Raw genomic sequence first — 24,389 nt, forward strand, 5'->3', positions numbered from 1 at the left:
TCTGAGGGGGACATAGCCCTGCCCTAGGGAGTCTGAGGGGGACATAACCCTGCTCTAGGGAGTCTGAGGGGGACATACCCTGCCCTAGGGGGTCTGAGGGGGACATAACCCTGCCCTAGGAGGTCTGAGGGGACATAGCCCTGCCCTAGGGGGTCTGAGGGACATAGCCCTGCCCTAGGGGGTCTGAGGGACATAACCCTGCCCTAGCGGGTCTGAGGGGACATAACCCTGCCCTAGGGGGTCTGAGGGGACATAACCCTGCCCTAGGGGGTCTGAGGGACATAGCCCTGCCCTAGGGGGTCTGAGGGGGACATAACCCTGCCCTAGGAGGTCTGAGGGACATAGCCCTGCCCTAGGGGTTCTGAGAGGACATGGCTCCGCCCTGTGGATCTGAGGGGACATGAGTTTGATTTGGGAGGGACCTGAGGGGTTCCTGGCCTGGGGGATCCGGTGGCCCTGGCTGACTCCACACCCCGCAGCGACACGGTGGAGGAGGATGAGGACCTGTACGACTGTGTGGAGAATGAGGAGGCGGAGGGTGATGAGATCTATGAAGACCTCATGCGCTCGGAGCCCATGCCCATGCCGGTGCGTGGGGCGGAGTGTGGTGTCTGCGCGGGCGTATGGGCTGGCGGGGGAGGCTGCCCCGGGCTCCCCAGCACCAACCTGTCCTCCCCATTCTCAGCCCAAGATGACAGAGTATGACAAGCGGTGCTGTTGCTTGCGGGAGATCCAGCAGACGGAGGAGAAGTATACGGACACGCTAGGCTCCATCCAACAGGTGCGGTGCTCCGACCCAACCTCCGGCGGGTGCATGCGCATGCGCGGGAGCTGGGCGGGCAGGTGCACGTCCACCCGTGTGGTGGCCTCCGGGCCACGCCTGAAAAGCCCCCTGTGTCCTAAGCGGGCCTGGGGCTCTTCTCAGTCCCCGTTGCTTTGTGTTTCTTCATCTCTCTTCGTCTCTGCTTTTCTCTTTCATCCTGTCTCCTGCGTTGATCTGTCTCTCTTTCCCTCCAGGTCTCTCCTTAATTCTTCCTCTGTTTGTCTTTCTTTCCCTCTGTGTGTCCCTCTGTCCCCGTCTGTATCTGTTCCTGTGCCCTCGTCCTGTCCGCCTGTCTCGATTACGTCTCTCTGACCTTCTATTCCCTTCCTTTTGGCCACTGCTTTTTCAACTGCTTTATTGAGATGAGCCCAATATACTATACAGCTCACCCATTTAATGGATACAGTTCAGTGGCTTTTGGTTTATTCACAAGGTTGTGCAACCGTCGCCACTGTTAATTTTAGGACATTTTCATCATCCGCCCCAAAGAAAACCCATACCCTTCAGCCATCACCCCGTAAACCCCCATCCTTCCCCAGTCCCTGGCAACTGTTAATCTACTTCCTGTCTCCGTGGATGAGCCTGTTCTGGGCGTGTCACCCACGTGGACTCACACCCCGTGTGGCCTTCTGTGTCTGGTTCCCTCCCTGAGCGTCGTGGGCAGCGCGTGTCGGCGCCTCACTTGTATTCAGGGCTGATATTCCCGTGTGAGTGGACCACATCTTGTTACCCGCGCATCCACTGATGGACATTTGACTGATGGACATTTGGGGTGTTCCCACTTTCTGACTATTATGAATAACTGTTGTGAATAGCCATGTACAGGTGTCTGTGTGGACGTTCTCCATCTCTCTTTCTCTCCCAATCGCTCTTTCTGTTTGTCTCTTTCTGACTCTGCCTCCTTGTCCCCGTCTCTCTGGGACTGGGCTGGAGGGGGAGGTGTCCCCCTCCCTCACCCTTCTCTCCCCTCCCACAGCACTTCATGAAACCCCTGCAACGGTTCCTCAAACCTCAAGACATCGAGATCATCTTCATCAACATCGAGGTGAGCTGGCCAGTCCCCAGTCCTCCTGGCCTCTGTCCAGTGGGGACAACCTACTGGCCCCACCTGTCTCTGGAGCGCGGGGGTTGGGAATTGAGCAACATAGGGCGGGAGGTGACCCGTCTCCTGCTTGGCATCCTGAGGCCTGGCCCTCACCCCTTCCTCCGAGTAGGACCTGCTTCGTGTGCACACTCACTTCTTAAAGGAGATGAAGGAAGCCCTGGCTGCCCCAGGTGCACCCATTCTCTACCAGGTCTTCATCAAATACAAGGAGAGGTGAGACCCAGCTGGCCAGCTCAGACCCCTGGAAGTCACCCTGTCCTGCCCAGGCAGGGCATTTGGGAGAAATTGCCCTCAGAGACTACTGGACAGGCGGGGCTCTTCCTTCTTTGCTCATGGGCAAGGGACTACCCATCTCTGGTTCAGTCACCAGCTCTGCCTCTTTTGAGCTGTGTGGCATTGGGAAATCACTTAACCTCTCTGTGCTTCTGCTGCCACATCTATTAAAATCGGTGTGGCACAGGAATATACCTCCTAGGGTGTGGTGAGGATTAAATAAATTGATGCCTAAAGTGCTTAGCAAAGGGCCTGGCACGCAGCAGGTGCTCTGTAAGTGTTGGTTAAATGAATGAACATTGGAGAGACCACTATACCAAGTGCTAAGAGCTTCTTATGCATTATCTCATTCAACGCTACAATAGCGCCATGTGGGAGGTGCCACTGTTATGCCCATTTTACAGATGGGGAGACCGAGGCTCAGCATCACCCATCTGGGAAGAGGTGGGGCCTGGACTGACACCCAGATCTGCCTGACTGTGGTGCCGGCCACCATTACCCGGCCACCTGTCCTTCCCTCAGGTTCCTCGTCTACGGCCGCTACTGCAGCCAGGTGGAGTCGGCCAGCAAGCACCTGGACCGTGTGGCCACAGCCCGGGAGGATGTGCAAATGAAGCTGGAGGTCGGGGCCCAGGCCACATCTGGGGGACTCTCTTGCTCCTTCCCAAGGCCCCAGGGGCGGGCAGCGGGGAGGGGACTGAGTTCATGGTGCAACTTTCTGCAGCAGCCCAGCCAGGGACCTGCCCACTGAGGGTTTGGGGAAGGAGGTACTGACCAGCCGAGTGGGAGAAATGGAGCAGGAGGAGGTGGGCAGGAGCACTGAGCCCTGACCCCAGCTGAACCCCAGCTCTGGACTCAGCCCTGACACCAAGCTGAGGTCCTGACCCCAAACTGAACTCTGACTCCAAACTGATCCCCAGCCCAGCGTGGGCTGAGCCCCAGCCTTGGCTGCACCCCAAGTCCAGGCTGAGCTTCAACTTTACACCAAGCCCCCATCCTGGGCTGAGCCCCACCCTGGCCCAGTGTGTCTAGTGGAAGCACAGTCAGGGCAGAGGTGATGAGGAGTCACCTGTGTGTGTTGTATATCTGGCCTCGTTGGTACCCACTGTGGAGAACTTGCAGATCTGTCCCTCTCTCCCTTGCCAGCCCCACTCAGCTGGTGGGATCCTGGGCTTCTGCCCCAGGCAGTATTTGCCAGCCTTCCAGGAAATTCTTCATTATTTCCTTGGGGGAGATATGATGTTTCATGTTCTAGAAAAGTCCACACCTGTCTGCATCTCATCTTGCTCATGTCTTTCTCTGACCGCCCCCCCCCCCCCCAGGAATGTTCTCAGCGAGCAAACAATGGGAGGTTCACCTTGCGGGACCTGCTGATGGTGCCCATGCAGCGGGTACTCAAGTACCACCTCCTTCTCCAGGTGCGCGAGCGGGGGCCCCGAGGCAAGGGCTTGGCTTCTGTACCTCTATGTGTCATCGGAGTGGGTGCGGCTGGCTTCCAGAGGCTGGGCTCTAGGACCCTCTGGGAGGAAGGAGGAAGCTGGCAGGCCAAGGCTTGTCTGGAGGGCCCCCAAGAAGAGAGGGCAGGCCCAGGTGATGTCTGTCTCTGTGGGCCATGCAGGAGCTGGTCAAACACACGCAGGATGTGGTGGAGAAGGAGAGCCTGCGGCTGGCCTTGGATGCCATGAGGGTGAGTGGTCCCACACAAGTACATATTCATTCAAGGTAGTGCAGCTCAGGCACACGGTCACCCCCATGGGCAACCCCTCCTCTCATCAAGAGTGACACGACCATGTGACCAGCGAGTGATTCCCAGCACCCCCCTTCGGGACAGGACATGCTGGGGATACCCTCTCTACACCTCCTACCAACCCCTGGTGGGGGCTGACCCCCTATCCCCTGCCAGGTAGGGGACTGGGTGGGGCGGGCGGTCCAGGCTCATCACATGGCCCACCCCCAGGACCTGGCACAATGTGTGAACGAGGTCAAACGGGACAACGAGACGCTGCGGCAGATCACCAACTTCCAGCTGTCCATTGAGAACCTGGTGAGGGCGTGGGACAGGGAGAGCCAGGGGTGTGGCCATGTGGGGAGGGTGTTTGGTGTCCTCCTTGGTGGCCCCTTGCCAGACCCCCTTCCTGCTTCATAGGACCAGTCTCTGGCCCACTATGGCCGGCCCAAGATCGATGGGGAGCTCAAGATCACCTCAGTGGAGCGGCGCTCCAAGATGGACAGGTGGGCGGAGCCAACAGATAGAGGGTAGAGCCTGGGCAGGGGTGGGGCCAGATTTCTCGTTATACCAGGAGGTGGAGCCTAGGTGGACAGGCCGGGCAGAACAGGCGTAGATGTGTGGGTGAAGCCAAGACCAACAGGTGCTGGGACCAGTACTGGGTGAGGTCAGGATGGACAGACAGGCGGGCACTGCCAAGTTGGCCACAGAGGAGGAGAAGGGCGGGAATCCTAGATGGACAGCAGGGTGGGGCCCAGAAGGTGGAGGAGATCAGGCAGGGAGCTGGTGGGAACCAGACAGAGGTACCTGACCCAGCTGCTCTCAGGTACGCCTTCCTGCTCGACAAAGCTCTGCTCATCTGTAAGCGCCGAGGGGACTCCTACGACCTCAAGGACTTTGTGAACCTGCACAGCTTCCAGGTTCGAGATGACTCCTCTGGAGATCGAGAAAACAAGAAGGTGGGCTCTGAGGCCAGAGCTGGGGTCCCCAGTGCTGGGAAGCCCCAGTGCAGCTTAAGGCTCTCCCTTGGACCTTTCAAATGCCAGTGTGTGTGTGTGTGTGTGTGTGTGTGTGTGTGTGTATGTGACCCGAGTGTGTATATGCGTGTGAGTGTGCGATTTTAGATTTATGAATGTGTATTTGGTTCTCCTGGGTAGAGCCGTACAAAGGTACCCATGCCTGGTTCTTCTGGGGGCAGAGAGGCTGTATTTGCCTAACCCTGTTCTCCCCACAGGGCTAGGGGTAAAGAGGGTGTGTGGTCCCGCCCTCTGCAGAGCGGGTGCCTTCATTCTAAACCCTGCTTCCCTGCAGTGGACTCACATGTTTCTCCTGATCGAGGACCAAGGCGCCCAAGGCTATGAGCTGTTCTTCAAGACACGAGAACTGAAGAAGAAGTGGATGGAGCAGTTCGAGATGGCCATGTGAGACCCCCCGCCCCCCATCCTGTCCTCAGAGGACTCTGCATACGGGCAGGAGCTGAGAGACAATTCTGTGCTCCATTCTGTAGGGCCATTCTGAACCTCAGTTTCCTCATCTGGGAAATGGGAGGGATAGGCTTTTGATGTTGTCTGCATCCTCAGAATGCCAAGGTTCTGTGTGAGCTTCAGCCACCAGCCTGGACCCCTCTTCTTCCTCCTCCTTCTTTTTCTTTCTCTTCTTGAGGTGAAATTCATGTAACAGAAATTAAGCTGTTTTATTTTATTTTTTTTAAAGATTTTATTTATTTGACAGAGAGAGATAGCGAGAGCAGGAACACAAGCAGGGGGAGTGGGAGAGGGAGAATCAGGCTTCCCGCGGAGCGGGGAGCCCGATGTGGGACTCGATCCCAGGAACCTGGGATCATGACCTGAGCCGAAGGCAGACGCTTAACGACTGAGCCACCCAGGCGCCCGGAAATTTAGCTGTTTTAAAGTGCATGGTTCAGGGGCATTTAGTACATCACAGTGTTGTGCAACCATCACCTCTGTCTAGTTCCAGAGCATTTTCATCCTCTCAAAAGGAAACCCTGCAGCCACGAAGCAGTCACTCCCCATTCCCCCTGCTCCCAGCCCCTGGCAACCACCAGTTTGCTTTCTATCTCCACTCATGTTCATAGCAGCACTATTCACAATAGCCAAAAGGTGGCAACAACCCAAATGCCCATCAGTAGACAGATGGAGAGGCACAGTATGGTTTATGCAGCATATCCAATTTGGCTTTGATGCATCCAAGTGGCAGCGTGTATCCATAACTTCATGCCCTTGTGTGGCTGAATACTATTCCATTGCATGGGATTCTCTCCCCTCTCTAGCTCCAACATCTACCCTGAGAACGCTACTGCCAATGGGCATGACTTTCAGATGTTCTCCTTTGAGGATACCACATCCTGCAAGGCTTGCCAGATGCTGCTGAGGTGGGCATATGGGAGGATGGGCCTGGGAATTGGGCTTGGGCAGCTCTACTCCTTAGAGGGGCTCCCCCAGCCATCTGTCCCCTGAGTTGGGAGGTGGGAGGCTCTCCTTTGAGCTTCAGCCCCCCTATCTCTCTCCTGCCCTAAAGAGAACCCAAGGGGACCCTTGGCAAAATGATCACCTGTGTCTGTTCAACGTTACTGACTTTCCTTTATCTGGTCTTGCTGTCCCAGAGGCACCTTCTATCAGGGCTACCGTTGTCATCGGTGCCGGGCACCTGCACACAAGGAGTGTCTGGGAAGGGTCCCTCCGTGTGGCCGAGCTGGGCAAGGTACCAGTGGGACAGAGGGTGGGAGGTGGCCCTGGTTCTGCGTGGGGTGTTTCCCATCCTCACTATTTCCTTTTCCATCCCATAGATCTTTCAGGAACTATGAAGAAGGTAGGACCCCTATGCTCCTTTCTCTGCATGGAAAATCATGGGGGATGAGGAGGGGTGGGCATGGCCTTTTGCTGGGTGCTCACATAGGGGCTGAGGAGGACCCAGGCTGGGCCCAGGTAGCCACGCTTGCTTTCTTGGTCTCTCCCTCCAGGATAAGCCACATCGCCGGGCTCAGGACAAAAAGAGGAATGAGCTGGGTGAGTCCGAAGAGGGTGGGGCAGGAGGAAATCCAGTCTTTGCTTCAGATCTCAACAATTATATTATTGACAACATAGTGTCCTGTTTATAAAGCTGTGATCCTAGAAACCTGAAAGGAATTTAAAAATAACCACCTCAAATTCTTTACTTGCTTTGCTCAAACCCTAGGGATAGGAGCACTCTTTGCTAAGGTACTCTCTTTCTTACCATCCGCTTTTCTTGTCCACTGACCCTTTTTTCTTGCTCTCTCACAGGCTTCTTAGTCAACTAGGCACACCTCTGACTGTTCTCCTCTCCTCTCCTCTTGATTCGGTGCCACAGAATCTTACTATGATACGTGGTTTCAGCAAAATGCCCTCCACCTGGTTGATGGGGAAGCAGAGGACATGGGTTCTTTTTAGCCCAGTGGCAGGGGAGAGAGGCTGGCCTCATTCCCGTGTTAATGAATTTTGTGGACTCACAGCAGTGATGGGTGATTTGTGTTTAGCATCTAGTGGATACATCATCTGGGACAAAGGATGACTACAACACCTGTGCTCCTTGTCCTCTGGAAGTTCTCAGACCGGTGTGTGGGGCGGGGGAGCAGACTTTCGTGGTGGGCGAGGTAGAGGGTTTTCTGGAGCATAAAACTGAGGGACCTGACAAATCTGAGTCTTCAGGGAAGGCTTCTCACAGGAGGAGGAATTTAGGTGGACGTTCGTTGGGCGAGGAGGAGTCAGGCAGATGAGGAGGAGGGTTGTTCTAGGCAGAGGGGACAGCATGTGCAAAGGCTAGGAGGCAGGGAGGTCCAGGCATCATCAAACATGTGAGAACAGTTTGGTGTGGCTGATGGAAGTAAACCCCTTGCTCATAGTCATACAGAGACAGTGTAAAGACCCAGATTTCATATCTACCTATCCCCATCTACCTGTATTCACATATAGATGTCACCATATAAAGATCTACAGATGTCTGTAGTCTAGATCGATAGGTAGGTAGATATAGATATATCAGGTTTATTTGAAATAGTAAAAAATTGGAAACAAGTGATCTCAATAGGAGGAATGTATATATCATTATATATATATAGTATAACCAATTTATACAAAAAATATATATCAGCTTTATTTGTTTTTGTTTTTTTTTAAAGATCCTATGTATTTATTTGTCAGAGAGAGAGAGTGAGAGAGAGAGAGAGCACACAAGCAGGGGGAACGGCAGGCAGATGGAGAAGCGGGGTCCCCGTTGAGCCAGGAGCCTGGTGTGGGACTCGATCCCAGGACCCTGGGATCAGGACCTGAGCTAAAGACAGACGCTTAACTGACTGAGCCACCCAGGCATCCCTTCATTTGTTTTGTTTTTTGTGTTTTTTTTTTTTTTAAAGATTTTATTTATTTATTTAAGAGAGAGAGACACACAGAGCACAAGCAGGGGGAGCGTCAGAGGGAGAGGGAGAAGCAGGCTCATGCTGAGCAGGGGCCCGACGTGGGGCTCGATCCCAGGGCCCCGGGATCATGACCTGAGCCAAAGGCAGACCCTTAACCGACTGAGCCACCCAGGTGCCCCAACTTTATTTGTTAAAAACTAGAAGTGACCCAAATGTCCTCAATAGGGGGAAATACATATAAGTGTATGTATATCTATTATATATGTTTATATTTATGCATATCATATATATGTGTTAATATGCACATTTATACATACCCATTATATATATACTTTTTATTAAGATAGAAAATACATACTGTAAGATGTATAATGTGAACACATCTTAACTCCATGGCTCAATGAATTTCTAGCCAAGTAATTGCCATGCAGATCAAGGTATGAGAACATTGAACTGAATTCTAGAAGTACACGGTCAAATACAAATTGAGACTAGTTTAAATAACTTGAAACTCCTGTATTCAGCCACACTAGCCACAGTGCGTGTGCTCAGTAACCACCTCTGGCTAATGACTGCCCTACCAGACAGTACAAGACTATTGAACTCTCCACCACACAGAAAGTTTTCCTGGACAGAGCTGCTGGTCACTACCCACCTGGCTCTCAGAGGGGACTGCTCTTAGACCTCTGTCACCATAGATGAGTTTTGCCTTTCTCTGAACTGCACAAAAATGAAATCATGTGGTGTGTCTTCTTCCTGCATCTGGCTTCTTTAAGCAGCATCATGTTGGTGAGACCTCACAGTTTGTTCATTGCTGCATAATATTCCATTGTATGATTATATCACACTCGGTATATCCATTTTATTGAGGACATTGGGTTGTTGCCAGTTTTTGGCTTTTGTGAAGAAAGCTTGTCTAGGACTTTTGGTGGACACGAGCGTTCGTTTCTCTTGGTCACATACCCCTGAGTGGAATTGTCGGGTCACAAGGTAGATTCCTATTTAGCTTTGGGAGATACTGCCAGACAGTTTTCCCACATGGACTCCCACCAGCAATGTAGGAGAGTTCTGTGTGCTCCATATCCTCACCACCTCTTGGTGCTGTCAGTCCCTAATTTTTGCCTTTCCGGTGGGCAGTGAGACTCAGGTGTGAACATCTCTGACCACCAATCACACCGAGCCACCACCTTCTCTCCCCTCCAGGCCTGCCCAAGATGGAGGTGTGTCAGGAGTACTATGGGCTTCCTCCACCCCCTGGAGCCTTTGGACCTTTTCTACGGCTCAACCCTGGAGACATCGTGGAGCTCACCAAGGCTGAGGCCGAACAGAACTGGTGGGAGGTATAGGCTGGGCTGTGGGAGTGATGGAGAAGGACCTGAGTGTGGGGTCATGGGTGTAGGCAGTCCCGGGAAGTGACTCTGGCAGGGGAGCCTGGTCTGGAGGAGGCACCTGGGGAGGGTGGTAAACATGGGGATTTCTAGGGCTGGCCTGGCCCTTCTGAGCTGGCTGTCTTCCCAGGAAGTTGATAGTAGCCGGCACTCCATGGGTCATGCAGGCTGCAGAGAGATAGATGGACGGACAGAGTGGCCACTGGGTAGAAAGTTCAGTGTGCGCGTGCACGCGTGTGCGTGTGCACGCGCGCGCACGCACACACACACACACACACGCATGCTTGCACGAATGCCTATAACCTCTCTGTACATGTCTTTGCCTCCTGGCTTTTTAGGGCAGGAATACAGCTACCAATGAAGTTGGCTGGTTTCCCTGTAACAGAGTCAAGCCCTACGTGCATGTGAGTGCCTCAAATCTGGATGTAGTGAGGGATCCAGAGAAGGTCCTGCGAGGGTGGGAGGCCTTGGGGTGACACCCCTGAGATAGGGAGGGGCTGTCCATCATGGCAGGTCATTCCCGAAATCCGTGTTCTGCCTAGCTTGCCTACTGAGCCCAGAGTGGGGGCCACAGAGAGAATGATGACCAGTCCTTTCCCCCTTGATTCTTCTTGTATGAAGGTCCTCTCCCTCGTAAAGGAGAAGGAGCAGGGGCTCAGAAGGCTGGCCAGTCCCTGCTTCCTTCAGAGACAGCGAATGTTGTCCCATCAGGGGGGTGGCCGCTCACGCCTCCATGGCCCAGCTCCTGTGGACACACCTGCCCGCACTTTGCCCACCTCTTTTCTTCAGTTGTCCTCTGCTCACCTGACTACCTCGTTCTCTGATGACCTCAGATTTTTCCCACTCTCCCCAGACCTCCCTCCCTCACGGTAGATGCCCCTCTGCCTGCTTCCCAGCCCAAATAGGAACCTGCAGAGGGAAACTCTCTCCTGTTCTGTTGCTTTAATTTTGTATCATTTCAGACTTCCAGAAAGGTTGCTAGAATAATGCAAAGAACTCCAAATAGCCTTTCCCCAGATCCACCAGCTGTCAACATTTTGTCCCATTTGCTCTCTCATTTGCTCTTTCTCTGCACATTTTATTTTATTTTAAAAATTCATATTTTTTTCTTGAGACATTTAAAAGTTTACAGACATATTTTCCCTTCACCCCTAAATACATTCTAAGAATAAGAACCTTTTCTTAAATAACCATAGCATGATTTTTTTTTCATAGTAATATAGCTACCATTTATTTAGCTGTAATGATGTGCCAGGCTCTCTAACCATAGCATGATTTTAACAACCATGGACTTGACACTTGACATTGACATCATACTGTGATTTGATTTATAGTCCATATTTAAATTTTGACAGTTTCCCCCAAAATTATCTTTTAGAGATTTTTTTCTTTTTTGGCCTGGGGTCTTCCAGGTTTCTCCACTGTGGAGTTACATTATACATTTCCAACTTCATGGTTCTGTCCAAGTTTATTCGCAGATGTTCTACTGTAAGGACTAGCTGTATCCTAATCAATCAATTAATTAACCTACCTAGCAATTAGTCATCTATGTATCTAATGATCATCTGTGTATCTATCTGTGTCTCTGTGTATCTATTAGTCATTTATGTATCAATCTATGTATCAAGCATCTATGTATCTGTGTAGATGGGTATCTCCAGTCGGTCAGGTATGTATGCATGCATGTATCTCAGGAAATACCCGTGGATTCTTGCTTTAAAATTGTCCCAGCTTTGGCCAGTTGGAGCCCTATCAGCCTGGCTCATCTGTTCTTTTGATATGTCCCTATTATTCTCTGAGGTCTTCCTTATTTTCTGGCATAATACCAGACTTACCTTGTACTTCCCAGGCCCCAGTCTTGGAATCAACCGTTTTCCCAAGGAGCCCTGGTCCTTTCAGTGGGACATGGCATTCAGAAGCCAAGATCTGGACATCTCTCCAGTTTCTGCCTCCAAATGCACCGCCTTCTTAAAGCTACACCCATCCTAGCCTCCTCCTCTTCCATTACAATGAAGACTCTGAGAAAAGATAGAAAAAAATGACAATTCTCCTTTCTACTCAAGGATTCCATGCTCCTGGCACCACCCATCTTGCAAGAAACTACTCTGTTTTCTGTATGCCTCTCTGGAGTTTCTTAGTGCACATACAAGTAGATACAAATACGGATTCTCATTTCCCCCATGATAGATTCAAAAGATTTGATATTCACTGTTATGCAGCCTCCCCCCCCCACCCCTTAATATATCTTGGGATCTTTCCATAGCACTGTACGTAGACCATTTTATTCTTTTTTTCCTTTAAAAAAATTGCGGTGAAATTTGAAAAAACATTAGCCATTTTAAAATACACACTTCAGTGGTACTTAGTACATTTTGCAATCATTTCATTTATGTGAAACATCTAAAATAGGTAAATCCAAAGGGACAGAAAGCAAATTGGTGGTTCCCAGATTTTGGAGGTGGGGGGGACTAGGGACTGATGTTTAATGGGTGATGTGTATGGGTTTTCTTTTGGGGTGATGTTTTGGAACTAGATAGATTATTCCTCATTCTTTTTATTGTTAGTATTTTTAAATTATGGTAAAACACACATAACATAAAATTTACCATTTTAACCATTTTTGAGTGTACAGCTTGGTGGCATTAGGTATATTCAGACTGTTGTACAACCGTTCCCACCATCCTTTGCCAGAACTCTTTTCATCTTGCAAAGCTGAGACTCTGTCCCCGTGAAACAGTAACACCCCTCCCTTTTCCTCAGCCCCTGGCTCCCACCATCTACTTCCTGTCTCTATGACTTTGACTTCTCTAGGGACCTCAGGTAAATGGTATTGGTCCTTTTGAGAATGGCTTTTGCACTGAGCCTAATGTTTTCAAGGTTCATCCATGTTGTAGCAGGTGCCAGAATGTCCTTCTTCTTCAAGGCTGAATAATATTCCATTGTGTGGACATACCACCCTTTCTTTACCTGTTCATCTCTTGATGGGCACACACCTTTTGGCTCTCATGGATAATGTTGCTATGAACATGGATATGTAAATATCTCTTTGAATTCCTGTTTTCAATTCCCTTGGGTAGATACCCAGAAGAGGAGTCACTGGGTCATATGGTAATTCTATTTTTAGTTGTTGAGAAACTGTCATCTGTTTTCCTTAGCAGCTGTGCCATTTTACATTTCTGCCATAAGATTTCCAATCTCCCTATAACCTTGCCAACACTTACTGTCTTCCGTTTTTTGGTTTTTTGTTTTGTTTTGTTTATTTTTACAGTAACCATCCTAATGTGGTGGAAGCGAGCACCTTTGCATTTATTCAGACCAGGGGCTGGGCTTTCTGTAAATATATAATACAAATTTTCATCTTTGCAGGTCATAGGCTCTCTTTGTGACCGCTTACCTCTGCCAGAGAAGTGCAAAAGCAGCCTCAGTGTGTAAACGAGAGGGCATGGCTATGTTCTGATAAAAACTTGAATTTGTGGACCTTGGCATGTGAATTTCATCCCATCCTCACATGCTGGGCAATATTATTCTTCCTTTAATTTTTGTCAACTATTTAAAAACATAAAATCCATTCTTGGCTTGAGGGTCATGCTAAAACAGGTGCCTGGACAGCCCCTGTTGGAAGTGGACGGGTCTCTCGGTGAACAGCACAGTGCCTGGCACTCAGTAAATGATGGTGGAATGAATGATAGTAGATGATAACAAATGCATGGAGTGCCCTGCCAACCTGGGTTCTTGATCCTAAGTCCCAGTCTCTGTCTGTGTCCCCAGGGTCCCCCTCAGGACCTGTCCGTTCATCTCTGGTGAGTAGAACTACCTTTCTTATTTTCAGCTTGAGGCCCTCTGGGGTGGGTTCCCAGGTTGGGCGTGGAGGGGCCTCCAAAATAACTGGTTATTCATTTTTTGAACTCTGGGTATTGACTGTTGGATTGAGCCCTGTACCCGGGGCTGCTGAAGAGTGAGCAAGTGAAAGAGGGTCCCTGACTCTGGGAGATCAGGGTCTCCCTGGAAGGAAAATGGTGGTGGGGATGGTAACAGCAGCCCCTCCCTCCTGCTTTTGAACACCTATTGCAGGTAGAACAGTGAAGGGTGGAGGTTTACAGTGTTGCTTCTGGAGCCCACTGACCTGGGTTCAAATGCTGAGTCCCACATTTCCCAGCTATGTGACCTTGGGCTGGTAACTCAACCTCTCTGGGCTTCAGCTCTCCTTTCTGGAAAATAGATTAATGCCAACATCTATTTTGGGATTTTTTAAAAACCCATTTGTAGGGATTTTCATAAGGTGTTAATGAGCTGTTACCTGTAAAGTTCTTAGTCCTGTGCCTGGCACACAGTAAGCCCTTTATTATCTGTGATTAGATTAGACCTGTTATTATTGCGGCCATCTTATTAGGACTACATTTCATCAATTCTAAAACGCACATTTTTTTTCATGTTTTAACATCTCTGACATTGGAATGGCTCTTACGGTCAATGGAAGGTCAGTCTTCTGCCTAATTTTGTGGGTAGGACTTTTTATTTCATAATGGCCCGTGAAAGAACAGTGCCCTTTACAGTCGCCAGCATCTTAGATGATATCATATGGGATTGTTTTTAATGAGTGTTGTGTCAGCACTTAAATGAGCACTTTGAATTCTCGTAAAAACGCTTTGCTTTTCTTCCCCCCTTTCGGCAAAAGAAGGAGGAAACCAGGGCTTAGAGGGGGGAAGTGATTTGTTCAGCGTCACGCAGTGAGGAAGGGATGGAGACAGGACGGAACCCATCTGCCCTGACTCCGGACTCCAGAGCCAGACCTTGTTGCCCCTGGAGAGTCAAAGTAACACAAGGGGCATTATAACGCTTGCATTTCCTGAGCGGACGAGGTGCATTGGCTGCATTACTGCCAGTAGTCAGAAACGTCGCTCTGTATGTGTGGGGGGCAGTTTTAACTTCCTCTTTTCAGAAGAGGAAATTGGGGCTCTGAGTGGCAAAATCAGTTCCTGAGGTCACAGAGCCAGGTTTCAGACCCCATCTCCATCCTTCCCTGCTGGGATGGGGTCATCACGCCTGAACTGGGTGACTCATTTCAGGTGCAAGATTTAAGGGGGCGCCAAAAACCCAGGGATCAAGTTCCATGCTATTTCAAGGCAGCAGTTAAAATAATCAAAAGCGAGGCAAACGGGGGCGCCCGTCTGGCTCAGTCGGGAAGCCTGCAACCCTTGATCTCGGGGTGTGGGGTTTAAACCCATCGTTGGGCATAGAACTTAATTAAGAAAAAAAGCAAGGCAAAATCCATGATAAGCAAAACATCAAAACTGTAAATAAAGACAGGATCTCATAGGGTGGGGGTAGAAAGAGGTGATGTGGTGAGCCCCCAAGTATGGAGTCAGGTCTTGTCTTTATTTAAAGCCTTGACGTTTTGTTCACCTTGGATTTTTTTGCATTAATTTTTAAAACTGAGTTGAAATCCACATAACATACGATTAACTGTTTAAAGTGGCATTTATATTCATACTTGTATTTCTATTACATGTTTACATGTATATATCATATATAGTTATATTTTACCTCAAATTAAAATATGTTATTTATGTTACATATTTACATTTGCAGCATACATTCATGTTCACCTTTATATATCATCTATAATTACATATGATCTATAATTAGTATATATGTTATGTATTTACATTTATAGCATAATACATTCATATTCATATTTATATCATCCATAATTGTGTATCTTCTATAGTTAATATATATTATTTATGTTATATATTTATGTCTACAGCATAAATATATTTATATCCAGTGGCATTTAGTACATTCGCAAGGTTGCGTGGCCATCACCAGTATAACTCCAGAACATTCCGTCCCCCCAGAGGAAAGCCCGCCCCCATTAGCGGTCACCCCCAGCCCCCCCAGCCCCTGGCACCCACCTCTAACCCCTTCCCGTCCGTGGATGAGCCTGTTGTGGACGATTCACGCACATGGAACCACACACAGTGTGGCCTTCTGTGTCTGGTTCCCTCTCTGAGTGTCGTGGGCTCAGGGTCCGTCCACAGGGCAGTGCGTGTGGGCGCCTCGCTTCTTTTATGGCTCTTTGGCGGTCGTTTTGGTTTTTAAAAGTATTGCATTAAAATACTCCTTACTTCACTTGCTATCACTTATCTTGATGGTGGAGTGTTTTGCTCCCTCTTCACAGTTTGTACCTGGGGCTGGTGTCTCACTCTCCTCACCCAGTTTCTGTCCTGGTGGCCATGGAGATGGACGAACTGTGGGGATTCAGTAAATGCCCATCCAAGCAACGCCAAATTCCAGATTAAAGGGGAAAAAACCCTGCTTTTTTACACTCGCACTCTTGACCAAATGTGTGGGTTTTTTCCCCACACCCAAACAATTCTGTAATTCTTCCCTCTCAGCTGGGTGTCCTATAATTGAGTTCATTTCTGACACTACCCACCTAGAGATGGCATCAGACCCCACAGGTTAAGAGTTGGTTCGCATCAGATTGCCCACACCTCAGGTGCTAATCTCAAGTCCAGCCTTCCAGGACTTCTGACCGACCTGCTGTAAATTGTGGGCTCCCACAACCCCCTCCCCAGTTTGGATAATGCACTAGCACAAACTCCTAGAACTCAAGAAAACCATTTCCTTAGATTACGAGTTTATTATAAAAGGCCATGTCAGGGCTCAAGAATTCCTGTCTCCTTCAAGGTCCTTCTAGCAGGACTAAAACTCAAATTGCCACGAGACAGATTAATAGGAGAAAAATCAAATTAATTTTGTATGTACAGGGAATCCACAGAGACATGGAAATCCCAGGACGGTCAGGCAAAAGGAGGCATATATGTCATTCCAAATTAAGGAGAAGGGGGCAAGGGTGTGGGACGTCAAAGGGAAGGAATGCACTTCACAGGAGGATGAAGAGGAGGAAATGTCTGGTACACAAATGTTTGCTGGGCCCCTGGAAAACTGTGGGACACAGAGGATTTGACCAAACGGGCCTCGCTAATTTCCTCCCAGCCCACCGCACCTCGTTCATAGCCTAATGTAGGTATCTAGGGTGATGGCTGCTATCTTCCCAGAGCAGGTCCTCTGTCAACATTCTTTTTAAGCAGTTGTGGGTGAGGTAGAGTTTTTCCTGAATCTGCTGGATTTTGATTGCTTTTTTTTTATTTTTTAGATTTTATTTCTTTGTCAGAGATGTAGAGAGAGAAAGAGAGAGCATGATCAGGGGGACCTGCAGGCAGAGGGAGAGGGAGAAGCAGGCTCCCCGCTGAGCAAGGAGCCCCATGAGGGACTTGTGACCTGAGCCTAAGGCAGACAATTCACCGATGGAGCCACCCAGGTGTCCCGGCTTTCGATCGCTTTTTAACTCAAAATGGTCTTCATGCCAAAGTGGCCCATCTTGGAGCAGCAGCCTCCCCTGGGACTGTCACCAGCTTAAAAATCACAGGCATGGGGGTGGTGTGGACCTGTCTCCTTGTTGTATCTTGACAGGTACGCCGGCCCCATGGAGCGCGCGGGGGCAGAAAGTATCCTCACCAACCGCTCGGATGGGACGTTCTTGGTGCGGCAGAGGGTGAAGGACACAGCAGAATTTGCCATCAGCATTAAGTAACTCCTCCGTCCCTGGGAGGAAGGGAATGTACAGTAACAGTAGCCACCTTACTCCTTTTACTTGACGGACAGCCCACAAGAAAGAGATATGCTTCCCAGGCAGGCTCCAAAAGGCATTTAGCACATTCTAGCAAGAGGCAGAAATCCCATGTGGACCAACGCTAGCGGACCCCTTTGCTCATGCCCCGTCTGTTGTGTGCAGCTTCTCACTCACGGTGACTCGTTTCCTGGTCGGTTTTATAATTTTGTCTTATGATGTCCAGTGGGGATTTCCCGCTGGGGATCTTGTGCTGCTTGGGTCTCCAGAGATTTTGCATTTACTTCTGTTGATCACCAACAGGTTAAATTTTTTGTTTTCAGGTTCAACATTTGAGGTTAATTCCTTAGTTTCCCCAGACTGTGCAGGTGGTTTAAGTTCAAACCCCAAACCTACACGAGGGCAGGCGCGAGGTTCTGAATTCTCAAGGGTGACTTTTCCGTTTGGGATCTGAGACAGATAAGCTTTCTTAGGGTCCCCTGTGTGACGGGTGGTTTTTCTAGAGGATGTAGCATTTGATAGTCCAGGCTTATGGGGTGTGGGCGGGTCTCAGTGCTAACCTTCCACCTCCATGGACCCGGTAGCTCATCCCATGTTTCTGTGGGATCATCAAGGCATAAGCTACTTGGTTAGCAAGATCAGCAAACCCCGTAGGGTAGCAGTTCACTCCGTGAGCTCAGTTTTTAGATTCAACCTCAATTTTGGCCTCTGGGGGTTTCCCTTTACTTTTTTGAGAGCTCAGCATTTTTTGTTCTCATCCTTTCTTGTTTTCTGTAGTCAGATTTTTTTTGGGGGGGTGCCAGTTATCTAGTTTTCCATGTTGACAGAAGTGAATATCTCTTCCATGTCCTTACTAGTCTGTGGCCCGCCATGTTGGTGGAAATGGGTCTCTTTTCCCAACCTGTAAATCCTAGGTCCTCCACCTTGGGGGAAGCACAGATCTCATCCTCTCTATTCTAGACCATGGCTTTCTTTACAAGACCCTTGTGACTTCTCAACAACCCTCCGAATCAGGGTGTGGGGGTGTGTAGCCCGGGGGCTGAGACTTGGCAGGGGATGAGCTTGGGTCCCCAGCCTCAGGGCCCTGTGACCATCTGGGCCCCTCTCTCACTGCTTCCAGGTATAATGTTGAAGTCAAGCATATTAAAATCATGACAGCGGAAGGACTGTACCGGATTACAGAGAAGAAGGCTTTCCGGGGCCTTACGGTAAGGGCCAATCTACCTCAACCCCAGCCTCCCAGAATCTAGGAGAATCTAGCCCTCCCTGAAGCTCCATCTTGGGACACCCCCTTTCCCACACCCAGAGCAGTCCCTCCAAGAGCACTATGGAGCAATGGGCTTTAAACTCATTCCCCTAATGGCCGATGATGATGATGATGATGATGATGATGATGATGATGATGAATAACAGCAGTGAGCATTTACTAAGCCCTTACTGAGTGCCAGACATGCTCTGGATAGGACTCCAGTGAATCCCCTCGACTCACTGTGGGAGGTTCTACTTCACACACAGATGAAACTGATATTCTGTCCTTATCTAGTATCACAGAAGAGCAGAGCTGTTTCTGTCAGACTGCAGGCTTAGCTTTGCCTCATCTGTTCAATGGTCTTTTCACTGCGAATTCAAACACCTTTCAAGTGTTTTTGCTTCTGTTTGATGCCCTGTAGTTTTGGGAAAACTTTTAGACATTTTAAATCCCATTGGTCTAAGGCACATGGATTTTACCTGTGGTCCTTGGATCCTTGAGGAGCTTTGAGTCCTCTGGAAAAAGATAGAGAATTTTGCACATAGCTGCATGTATTAGGAGGTGAGTGTCTCAGATTTCCCTTGATTCTCAAACAGATCCTTGACTCCCTGAAAGGTTAGGGACTGTTAATTTATTCCACAATTTTTTTTTTTTGTCCACCAAACCTGATTCTGAAAAATTTTCCCCTCATTTTTTTATTTCTGAAAAATTTCCAAAAAGTTCCTGGAATAGTGAAATGAACATGTGTGAATCTATCACTTACTAATCGTTAATGTTCTGCTTCTTTTTTGCCCTGTCAATCTCTCCCCCGCTACACACATTTATTTTGCCCTGTGTAAGAATAAGTTGCAGGCATCTAGACTGTTCACCCAAAAATACTTTAGCATGAATATCCAAAGAGCCAAGACATTCTTGTACCTCACTACAGTATCATTATTACATTCAGGAAATTGAGCATGGATGCCAAATTATTATGTAATATACAGTCTATTTTCCAAACTCCTGATTGCCCCCAAAAGTATACCTTTTATAGCTCTTTTTTCTTGCAGGTTATAATCAAGGATCACACATTGCATTTAGTTTTTATCTCCTTAGTCTCTTTTCATTTGTAATAGATTGCCAGCCTTTTTAAAATCTTTTTTTTTTTTTTTTTTTTGGTCGTTCACGATACTGGCATTTTTGGAGTCTAGAACTCTAAACCATGAGACATTTTGTTTTGTCTTAGCTACTACACTCTACTGCCCCTCTCCCTGGGGGACTGTATTCCGGATCTGCCCTTTTCCAGATGTGCGACCCTGGACGAGGAACTTGGCCTCTCTGTAACTTGGTTTCTCCATTTATAAAATGGGAGAATCATGAATGTATTCACCTTTCATGATTATTTGGAGATTTTGATGCTGTGTGATTGCACACTGACCAGCACATAGTAGGTGCTGAATAAGCAGAATTTATTGTTATCATTATTATAATTAATTATAAAAATAAGTCTCTTGACACCCACAGTGGGGGTTGATTTTGGTGAGCTGGCTATCAGGCAAGTTGATTATTCGGTAAATTTATTATGAAGTGACTTGGTTATTAAGAGAACTGGCTTTAGGCAATGTGATCTCTTCCCAAAAAAATGGTCCTGGTCGCCCAGGAAGGGAATGAGCCCCCACCATGGGGAACAGTCAAGGAGTCACTTACCAGGGAGGCCAGAAGGGATAGCATCTGCCCCCCTGTCCTTCCAGGAGCTGGTGGAGTTTTACCAGCAGAATTCCCTAAAGGACTGCTTCAAGTCACTGGACACCACCCTGCAGTTCCCCTTCAAGGAGCCTGAGAAGAGAGCCATCAGCAAAGCCCCAGGTAGAGGTCTCAGGCTGGGGACCTGTGTCCCAGCTCCTTCCTATTGTAGGGGGCAAATTCAGGGATGCTATGGACTTCCAGTGGGCATACAGAGGTCATGTCTGGTAAGCAGTGGGAGCTCCTTCTCACGACAGTCTGTCCCTTTGCTCTTGGGTGGTTTGCATGTTCGTTTGCTTGGCTGGAAGGTGGGACAGAGGTTACTTTTGTATTGGGGAAGATGAGGACACTAGGTACCAGAAGGGTTCTCACCTGCACCTTTTAAGCCTGTATTTTTGTATCAATATCAAGGATTAATCAGTACCTATATCATTATCTCACAAAAAGGCAAGACCTTTAGTGCACTCTTCTCTTTTCCTTTGCATCTCTTCCCCATAGGTTCATGGACGTTATCTGGAATGTTGGATACAGTTTGCTATGAATTAAAATAATTACGACATATGTTTTAGGGATTCTTTCTTAACAGGTTGCATTTAACTTCTCAAATACAGTATCAAGAATTACTCAAACTCCATCTATATTTCTTGTTTTCTATATTTTCCTTTATTTTTTAAATTCCTTTTTCTGATTCAAATTTCATTTTGCTAGCATGCATCCTGAAGTATGTTTTTCAGAAAAGTCACATGGGTGGTATAGTTTCTGGATTCTTACATATCCAAAAAAAATTTTAAAGAGAGATTTAAAAATTGATTATTATTAAAATGTTACATTTTTGAAAAAAGCAACACCAACATAACATCAGGACTCCAATCTTCATCAGAGGATCCTCATCACCCAATGGGATAAATGTTTGTGTCTGTCTGTACATTACTCATTTGCCCTGGTGTCTATATGGATCTTAGCGTACTTGGAGAAATACTACAAACACTTTCCATTCTACAATGCTGCTTAATATTTCACCACGAAAAATTTTCTGTGTCTTTCGAAATTCATAAATGGCATTATTTTCTAAACTTGGATACTGGTTGGGCTAGAATGATGATTTCAGAAGAACAGTTGTGTCCCCTCAGAGCACGGGGTGTCCAATACTCTGCATGAAGAAGTATTGGGGGACACTTTTGTCCTGGTGTTACTCTCCTGAGAGCCCTGCCTCCCCCCAGCTGTCCCCAGATGGTGGGCAGGTGTCTGCTCCAGGCCCTTTACTCACCTCAGATCTCCCCTACACAGCAGGGAGCACCAAGTATTTTGGCACAGCCAAGGCGCGCTATGACTTCTGCGCCCGGGACCGATCAGAGCTGTCTCTCAAAGAGGGTGACATTATCAAGATCCTTAACAAGAAGGGGCAACAAGGCTGGTGGCGAGGGGAGATCTATGGCCGGGTGAGTTGGGGCAAAGCTTGGCAGCCTGGGGAAAGGGCATGAGATGACCTGGCTATAGCGCTATAGCCTGGAATTGTGGAATGGAGCAGGTGGGGAGTGGCCCTTGTGGGTGTTCCCTGGTCAGAGGGGAGGAAAGGAGATAGAGATTTCATTCATTTATATAACTTGCATCTATTTACTGAGCACCTGCTATGTGCCGGGCACTCTGCTGGGTGCTGAGGAGACAAAAATGAGTGTGGTACAGTTACTGCCCTCATGAAACTCATAGTCTAGTGAAGATGATAGATGTGTAACCAAGCGGGTACAACATTGAATGGTAAGGGTTGAGATGGGGAATCACAGGGCAGGGTAGGAGCAGGTCAGTAGGACTTCTGAGAGGCCAAGGTGATCACTGAGGGGTGCGTAGTTAGCCAGGCAAGAAGGTCATAGAGGGGGTGGAGGAAAGTATTCCAGGCAGAGGCACCAGCATGTGCAAAGGCCCTGAGGTGATTAGCATGTTTGGGGGACATGAAGGGAGCGGTTTTTGTCTATCTTGTTCACTGCCGTGTCACCAGTGACTGGCACATAATAGGTGCTCAATAAATATTGAATGCATGAAGAGGTATATAACTGGAAATGACCATTTTTGCCTTTTGTGCTTTTTTGTCTGCCTGCATTCGGACTGTCTGTCAGGCGGGACCGTAAGGTTCCTCAAAAAATTTGTTTCTACCTGGTTCTTATTTTTGTCTCACGAAGACAAAGAGTCTTCTTCATTTTATCCATGAATGAATTCCTAGTTTCTAGAATACTGCCTCGCTTGTAATGGTTTCTAAAAAATATTTGTTGAATGAAGATAAGGACATTGGTCAGGAGCTTACATTCTACTGGGGGAAACATGTGAAAAAACAGCCCAGATAATTGCTTAGGTGAACAGTTTTGTTAAGAATTGTGGAGAGTAAGTTCAGTGTGCAGTGGAGGACAGTTGGGGTTTAAGGGAGCCTTTGGGAAATCTCAGCTATAATGAATTCATCCATCCATCCATCCATCCATCCATCCATCCATCCATCCATCCTTTTAAGAAATATTTATTAAGCATCCCCCGTGTGTCAGGAACTCTTCTAGACTCTTTGGGAATCTAATGAATAAAACGGATGCCAATCCTTGCCCTTGAGGAGTTCATGTTATAGTGGGGGTGTGGGGACAGACAACAAGCCCATAAATAAGTAACATATACTCAATAAGATGCTGACAAGTGCTATGGAGAAAAATAAAGCAGGGATAAGGAGTGTTGGGGTGGGTGGGGTTTGCAATTTCAAATAGGGTGGTCAGGAAGGTCTCACTAGTAAGGCGACATGTGATAGAGAACGCTGGAAGGTGGGGGTGTGTGTCAGCCACATGTACCTCTGGGGGATGTACTTTCTGGGGTGGAAGGTGTGGCTGGTGCAAAGGCCCTGAGGTGTGAGGGCACCTGCCTGGTGTGTTGAGGAACAGTGGGGAATGTGCAGAGGCTGCCCTGACCCCTTCCTCTTCTCTTTCCAGGTTGGCTGGTTCCCCTCCAACTATGTGGAGGAGGATTATTCTGAATACTGCTGAGCTTTGGCACACTGGACGAGAGATGAGAAACTCCAGGCTCTGAGCCCAGGATGAGCAGGCAGCAGGGCCAGAGGGGCTGTGACAGGTCCCAGCGGGCTGAGAATCCAGGATGGACTGTGGAGGGCCAGCGTCCAGCTGGCAGGGCTCCTGGGATGATGCCCTGCCATGGTTAATTTATAACACACTGGTTTTCTCTTGGGGCCCCTCAAGAAGGTGGAGCTCAAGGCAACAGCTTTTAATAAAATGATGAAAGGAATGACTGCTGTCATTCAGGAGGACCTGGATGGGAAAGGGTGGGAAAGGACATGGGGGCACAGATAAAAGCCCCCTCCACAATCCCCGCCTTCCAGCTTTATTATCTTGCTTTGCCATATAAGATAAGACCCCAAGAAGGAAATGGGACCCCCACAAGGCAGGAAAGAATTTTACACTCACAGATTCCAGATCACAAAAATGTAACTCTCCTTTGTTTTTTCTCTGCTAGAACTTAACTACTCTCCAATTCTGCTAAGAGGTAGAGACTTCATCTTAGTTTCCCCCCAAGATCAGGTTTAAATTCCAGGCAGTTTGGCACTGGGGTGTTGGGGAGACAGATGTCATGGTTTCTGCTTTGCCTTTGGTTCCTCTGTGTCTTCCACATCCTTCTTGGCACATGCAAGACATCTGGCTGTTTGTCCTGAAATGCTGAGTGGAATGACTGTACCTCCTGGTTTACCTGCAACAGTCCTGGCTGTTGTCCTGGTATAGTTATTAATCACGATGCTTTTCATTTTCCAGAGTGTCCTGGTTTGGGTGATAAATTATATGGTCACTGCCTTAGGTTGGGCTTCTCCAGAAGCAGAGCCTGAGACAAGGATTTGGATGTGCAAAGTTAATCTGGGAGGTGATCCCAAGAAGTAGCCAGAAGGGAGGGAGAAGGGAAAAGGAAGGAGCCAGTAAAGGGAGCACTGATGAGCAGGTGACAGCTGTGGGCAACAGGGGCTCATTCTTGTTGGGGACCCCCTGGAAGTCCACATAGAACATTCCTTGCAGTTGACGTGCAAGGGAGTTAGGGTATGTGTTC

General features: G+C 48.4%; 1 protein-coding gene across 4 annotated transcripts in view; it reads left to right on the forward strand.

The window, feature by feature from the left end:
* Positions 1–23,576, forward strand: part of VAV1 (vav guanine nucleotide exchange factor 1) — a 49,587-nt gene extending 26,011 nt beyond the window's left edge. The window contains exons 5-27 of one of the 4 annotated variants that reach the window (XM_027585291.2): positions 480–588; positions 686–781; positions 1,800–1,868; positions 2,038–2,141; positions 2,724–2,823; positions 3,524–3,619; positions 3,820–3,888; positions 4,159–4,245; positions 4,348–4,433; positions 4,754–4,886; positions 5,239–5,348; positions 6,218–6,319; positions 6,551–6,648; positions 6,734–6,756; positions 6,908–6,953; positions 9,524–9,660; positions 10,047–10,112; positions 13,477–13,508; positions 17,188–17,304; positions 18,465–18,552; positions 20,324–20,438; positions 21,603–21,754; positions 23,273–23,576. In XM_027585291.2, coding sequence (XP_027441092.1) covers positions 480–588; positions 686–781; positions 1,800–1,868; positions 2,038–2,141; positions 2,724–2,823; positions 3,524–3,619; positions 3,820–3,888; positions 4,159–4,245; positions 4,348–4,433; positions 4,754–4,886; positions 5,239–5,348; positions 6,218–6,319; positions 6,551–6,648; positions 6,734–6,756; positions 6,908–6,953; positions 9,524–9,660; positions 10,047–10,112; positions 13,477–13,508; positions 17,188–17,304; positions 18,465–18,552; positions 20,324–20,438; positions 21,603–21,754; positions 23,273–23,326 — 2,089 coding nt within the window. In that variant the 3' untranslated portion in view covers positions 23,327–23,576. The other 3 variants (XM_027585292.1, XM_027585293.2, XM_027585294.2) reach the window with 3 other exon arrangements.
* The last annotated feature ends 813 nt before the right edge of the window (positions 23,577–24,389 follow it).

Source organism: Zalophus californianus, chromosome 1 (genome assembly GCF_009762305.2).
Source record: "Zalophus californianus isolate mZalCal1 chromosome 1, mZalCal1.pri.v2, whole genome shotgun sequence".
NCBI lineage: Eukaryota > Metazoa > Chordata > Mammalia > Carnivora > Otariidae > Zalophus > Zalophus californianus.